General features: G+C 69.5%; 1 protein-coding gene across 1 annotated transcript; it reads right to left on the bottom strand.

Annotated features, from left to right (window-relative positions):
• Window positions 1-218: 218 nt before the first annotated feature.
• CHLNCDRAFT_133673 (hypothetical protein) lies at window positions 219-5,991 on the bottom strand (the record flags this gene model as incomplete). The annotated part of the gene is made up of 18 exons (XM_005851902.1): window positions 219-366; window positions 569-654; window positions 1,035-1,121; window positions 1,351-1,422; window positions 1,582-1,627; window positions 1,802-1,875; window positions 1,978-2,297; window positions 2,497-2,939; window positions 3,168-3,220; window positions 3,510-3,547; window positions 3,733-3,820; window positions 3,993-4,058; window positions 4,244-4,297; window positions 4,383-4,508; window positions 4,685-4,815; window positions 5,041-5,129; window positions 5,323-5,402; window positions 5,578-5,991. 18 exons carry the CDS (start codon window positions 5,989-5,991, stop codon window positions 219-221), a joined length of 2,415 nt encoding a protein of 804 aa, XP_005851964.1.
• Between the last annotated feature and the right edge of the window lie 9 nt (window positions 5,992-6,000).

Here is a 6,000-nt window from a genome sequence, read left to right as displayed (position 1 = left end):
CGCGGCAGGCCGCTGCAGCGCCCGCCACGCGCGGGCTGCGGGAGGCCGGCGGGCACGGCGGGCAGCCTGCCCCCCACGTTCCCAGTATATACGGATACGGCCGTGTACTTTCAATGGAGCTGAGCTTCTTGAACAGCATAACAGTATTCGATAAAGCTGCCCTTAGAAACAGGCCCAGACACCTCCCCGCTTTGCCGCCCCCAGCCGTCCGCCACAGCTCACCAGCTGTTGGCCCACTTCTGCTCAGCGCCCCGCGCCGCCAGCTGGTCGCGGCCCGCCACCGCGCTCTGCTGCCTCTGCAGCTCGTGCTCCCGAGGCGGGCGGAACATGCCGACAGACTTAAACTCAGTGCCCGGCTGGTTGCACCTGCAGCGGGGAAGCAGAGGGCAGGGCAAGGGCGGCAGCCACAATGTGTGTGTGCAGGGGGCAGCTGTGCGGCAACTGCTATGCAAGTACCGGCAGCGGGGCCAGCAGCGAAGCCCGGCGCACAGGGCATTGCCAGGTAGGCAGGGGCCCGCAACAGGCAACATGCTGCATGCATGCGCCCCGAGCGAGGCTGCAGCCTCACTTGGCGCAGCGGCCTGCCGGATACTTGAGCCCCACCGTCGTGAAGCGGTGCTTGCAGCCCTGGCACTGCCACCAGCGCTTGGTGACCTGCAGGCAGCGGCCGATTGAGTGGGTGAGGCGCAGGCAGGCGGGCGGGTGCGTGGCAGCGCCTGAGAGAGGCGCCGGCAGGCAGGCAGGCAGCGGGGAGCAGCGGCGCGCGCCGGTGCTGCTGCACACCGGCATGCCGCGCCGCAGGCAGCAAGCCGCCGGCAGGCAGAAATAGGGCACGCAGAGGGCGGAGGCAGCACAGCGCAGGGGGCAGCACGGGCCAGCGCAGAACAGAGCGGAGCTGGTGAGGGAGAGTCGAGCGGAGCGGAGCAGCAGTGCGGAGGGCGGTTGCCTAGCAGGGCAGGCCAGCTAGGTAGGTCAGCGGGGGGCAGCAGCAGCAGGCGGCAGCGCTGCCAGGCACATGCGCGGTGCCTGCCCACCTCCACTCTCTCCACAGCGTGCGGGTGTGCAGAGCACTCGCGGCGGCGCCGCTCCGCGGTGTAGCAGCACAGCTTGCAGCGGAATGCCTGCGGGACGAGGCGGTACCGCACGGCTCAGGCGGCATGCGTGCCACCGCTCGCAGGCGCAGCAGCCAGCATGGGGCCAGTTGTGTGTAGGCGCATCAACCCAATGCCTCCATCAACACACACACACAAACACACACACCACTAGCTCTGTCACACATCCTCCACACACGCCATCACCAACAGCTCTGTCACCCCCCACTCTACTCCACACACACACAGACTAACACACCTGCACCGCCAGGCGCGTCACGCCCTCCATGCGCGCCGCCATCTCGTCCTTCTGCTCCAGAACGCTCATGACCTGGGGCGGGGGGGGATGGGGGGGGGGGGGACGGGGGGGGAGGGAGGGCTTGGAAGGCGGTTGGAAGCTGGGTGGTCTCACGATTGGTGTCGAGCGGCTAGGGGGGGGGGGGGGCTGATGAGGTGATGGGGGTGGAATGGGGCAGCTGCCCTGCGGTACCTTGTCCAGCTTCTCAAACTCCTCGTCATCCACCAGCTCCTTGTACCTGCAGTGCCATGCATAGTACCACCACACCACCACATCAGCAGCAGCCACAACGTAATACTGACCGACAGCAACCAATGCCCAGCTCTGAGCGCCAGCATTTCGGCAGCGGCAGGGAGGCGAGAGCGGAGCACCTCCTGCCCCTGACAACCACCACCACCACCAGCAGCATTACCTGGTGCCCTGGACAGCTGCGCTCGATGCCCCTGCCTCCTGCAGCACGCCCCCAAAGGCAGCTTCCATGGCAGACTGGGGGGCAGCAGGAGGCTTGCCGCTGCCGCTCGCTGCCCCACTACCGCTTGCAGGTGCCCTGCCTGCGGCCGCCCCCGCAGGAAGTGCAGGCCGGCACACCGGCGGCGGCGGCCGCGCCGCCGCGGGGCCTCCAGAAACCACCGATGGCAGCGGTGGAGGGCGGTGAGCCTGCGTCTGCGCCAGGGCAGGCCGCCGGCCGCCGGCCGCTGCGGCAGCGGCGCCACTGGGCGCCGCCGCACGCCGCACTTCTCCCCCTGCTGCTGCCGCTGCTGCTGCTGTCGCCGCCGCTGCTGCTGCTGGTGCAGCGGCTGCAGCGTTGCTGCCGCCTGCTGGCTGAGAGGCCCGCACCCGCTGCACCGCCGCCTGCATGACCTGCGGCACCCGGCGGCTGCTGTTGGGGTCTGGCGCCGCGGCACCGCCTGCAGGCAGCGCCACCCAGCAGAGACGCAGCTTGATTTTGGTTCTTTTAGGGCTTTTAGGGTCGCGGGAGTTTCCAGGCAGCACACGGGGCACACAGCCAGCGGCAGCAGGAACAAAAGCGAAGGAAGAGGGTGCAGGAGGCGGAGGCGGCAGCTGCTGCCGGCGGCAGTCAGCAGCGGCGGCGCCCAGGCAGCGCACCTGCAGCCCGCAGGAGCTCCACCGCCCTCTGCCTGGCGGCAGCCGCTGGGTCATAGGCACTGCCACCACCACCACCACCACCACCAGCCGCAGCAGCAGCGCCGCAACCGGCGGCCTCCACCTCCTCATCCTCCTCATCCGCAAGCTCAATCATCAGTCCGCTGCCCTCGCCTGCGACGTTGCTGCTCCTGCGCTTGCCGCCGCCGCCCGGCCGCCCCACCCCAGCCTTGCGCTTGCCCTGCTGCTGCTGCTGCTTGGGCCGCGGCAGCTGCAGCACCAGCGAGCCTCCAGGGCGGCCGGCCGGGATGGGCGCCGCGGCCAGGGCCGCCTCGGTGCGGCCCTTGGCTTGCGCTGCAGCGATGGCGGCGGCGGGAGTGAGGCGGTGCTTGGCGGCGGCCTCCGCTGCTGCCACTGCTGCCGGGTTGGCCACTGTGTCTAGATACCTGCTCAAAACCACAAGGTGGGGAGAGGGCAGGTGGGAAGGAAAGCGGGAAGGGAAGCGGAGAGGCAAGCGGGAAGGCAAGCGGAGAGGCAAGCGGAGAGGAAAGGAGCCACTGATAGGCGGGGACGTGGAAGGAAACAGGGCAGGACTCTATGCCCCCGGAGCCATGCTGGTAATGGACAGGAGGAAGCAGCCGCCGGGCAGGTCCTGCCTGCCAGCGGCCGCGCACCTGGCGCCCGCGTCGCTGCCCTTGTTGCGCGCGCTGGCGGCCACGCCCCCAAGCTGCAGGGCAGGGAGCAGGGATGGTCAGGAGGAGGGGTGGGCAGGAAGGTCTGGAGGCGGTGGGGGAGCCTGTGGAACAGCCGAGGCTGGCTCCAGGCCAGGCCAGGCCACCCAAGGGAACCGACCAAGGATGCCGGCCCGGCTGGCGCTTTGCCCTTGCAGGCTCGCCAACAATGGCAGCAGCCGGCTGGAATATGGGGCAGGCATAGGGAAGAAAGGCGCAGCACAGCAGGCGTGACCGCCCTCCTGCCTGATCGGAGCTCAGAGAGCGGATGCGCTGCTGCCGCACCGCGGCGACCTCAAACTCTCCGGGAGCCCAGGGCAGACCTGCAGGAGCGGCGGCGGGTGCGGGCGTGGCGCTGGAAGGCTGGGGCCTGGCGCCCCGCGCAAGCCACACGCCTCCCTGCCTGCCCGCCGCACCGACGCGGTGCTGTGCCTCCCACACTCCCCACAGTGGCGCATCCACCACGCGCAGAAAAAACGGATCCAACACTGGGAGGGGCCACACGCACCGCGCTGCAGGCCTGGGCGGAAGGCTGTCTTGAGGTTGGAGGTCTGGAACTCGGTGCGCCCGGTGGGCTTCATGCGGTTGTACTCGCTCTACGGTACGGTTGTGGCGGTATGGTTTGAGCGGTACGACTTTGGCAACACGGCTTCAGCAGGCTGGGCAGGTTTCCCAGCGGCGCAGGTCGAGCCGCCTGCCGTGTTGCGCTGCGCTGTGCCACCTCAGAATGCGCCACCTCAGCATGTGCCGCCACCTCAGCACCCGCACCTTGACGTGGTAGGGGCAGAAGGGGCAGCGCGCCGCGTTGACGGGCATGCGGCACGGCTCGCCGTTCTGCAGCCGGAAGAGGACAGTTGGGGCGGGGAGGGCAGCGGGCTCAGGAGCCAAGCAGCAGCAAAACGCCAGCCGGCATGCCTGGCAGCAGCGGAGCAGCAGCGCTGCCGGCACACGGCAATGCCGCTTCGGCAGCTACGAAGCGGCACGAAAGCAGTGTACACAAGTGGTACAGCGTGCAGTACCTTCTTCTTGGACTTGCAGTACCCAAACTCCGTGCTCTGCCCCAGCACCCACACCTGCAGGCACAGTGCCAGGCCGGAGGCGGGACCAGGCGCAAAGGCGGCGTGAGGCGGGCCGCACAGCAGGCAGCGGCCAGCGGACGGCGGGAGGCGACAGCATGAGGCACAGCAGGAAGCAGGAGGAGGGGAAGTGAGCCTGCGGGGCAGAAAGGGCCCTTGCCTGGTCTGCCGAATCAACGGAAAGCGAGAAGTCGCCCTCCGTCTTGACCTGCGCAGCACATCGCCGACAGCCCCGGCCGTTGACAACAACAGAACACCAAGCCAACCGTCCTGGTTGTTTTGCGGCGCCAGCGCAGCGCCGGCGGCCGCAGGAGCTGCCGGCAGTTTCGTTCTGATACACCCACCACACACACACACACACACATGCAGGCAGGCATGCCGCACCTTGGGCGACAGCAGGGCCACGATGGAGCCCTCCGCCTCCCTCCACAGCTCATCGTGGGCGCCCGAGAAGAGGAAGAGGGAGAGGCAGGTCTGGTCCAGGTCGGTGACCTTCCAGATGCTGTACGAACGGCCTGCGGTACCAGCGGGGCGGTAAAACGCCAAACGCATGAACACACCACGCCAGCGGCAAGCTGCGGGATGCAGGCTGGTGGTGGGTGCTGCGGGAGACGTGAAGGGCAGCTCCACATGCCCTCCAGGCTGCATGCATGCCTCTACAGATAAGGAGCAGCGGGCGCAGCATGCACACCCCCATAGAGCACACCACCACCACCACCACAACTGCCGGCGCAGCGCACCCGCCGCCGTCTCCCGCGGCTTGCTCTTCTCCCCCACCACGCAGATGGCCACCCAGCTCCCCTCCAGGCCCGCCGTGCGGTGGCGCTGCCTGTGCGGCAGCGTGGCAGCAGGGGCCACGGCGGCGGCGGGTGGGTGCGGGGCAGACATCGGAGAGTCTTCGGCAGCAGGCAGACCGCCACACACGGCAGCGCAGTCCAGCTGTTTAACCCAGCCCTGTCCAGTCCAGCCGGGCAGTCGCAAGAAGTCGAGGCGCGCCGCCGCCGCCGCCCCGAGCGCCCCACCTGACTTGCGACAGCCGCAGCACCGAGGTGTCGGCCAGGCGGCTGCGCAGCTGGGTGTGGGACACGCGCGGGTTTTTGATCTGCAAGGGAGGGTGGGTGGAAGCATCGCCGAGGATGCTCATCAGCAGTGCACTTGCCCCGAGAGCAGCGGCAGCGGCAGCAGCAGCAAGTGGAAGAGGGGAGGCCCAGCGGAGTGCCGGAGTGCGGCCGTGCCTTGAGCCCTGCGTAGCGCTCCACTAGCGAGCCCTGCCCCACATCGGAAAAGGTGCCCGCTGCCGCCGCTCCTGTGCTGCCGCCCGCCACGCCGCCCCGGCTGCCAAAGACGACCACCCCGCTGCCGCCCGCGGCTGCCGCTGGTTGGCTGGCTGGCAGCAGCAGTGGCGCCGTGGGGGCACAGGGGATGGAGCCAGGCGGGAGCAGCACCGCCTGGCGGGGCTGGTGGCCTGGTGGCACGGCGCCCGCGGATCCGGCGGCGGCGGCTCGTGCAGCCCACGACAGGCGGGGGCCGCCGGCACTGCTGCCGCCGCCCATTGCGCCGCTGCTGCGCTGGCTGGCGGTGGGCGGCGGCTCCTCGGCGCCGTCCTCCTCCTCCTCAGCCTCCATGGCTGCCGCCAGCTCGAGAAACACATCGTCCCCTTCCTCCAGGGGCGCGGCCAGAGGCGCACTCATCGCTACCAG

The sequence above is a fragment of the Chlorella variabilis genome (assembly GCF_000147415.1).
Source record: "Chlorella variabilis unplaced genomic scaffold CHLNCscaffold_1, whole genome shotgun sequence".
NCBI classification, from domain to species: Eukaryota; Viridiplantae; Chlorophyta; class Trebouxiophyceae; order Chlorellales; family Chlorellaceae; genus Chlorella; species Chlorella variabilis.
This window is presented reverse-complemented; position numbering and strand designations above follow the sequence as displayed.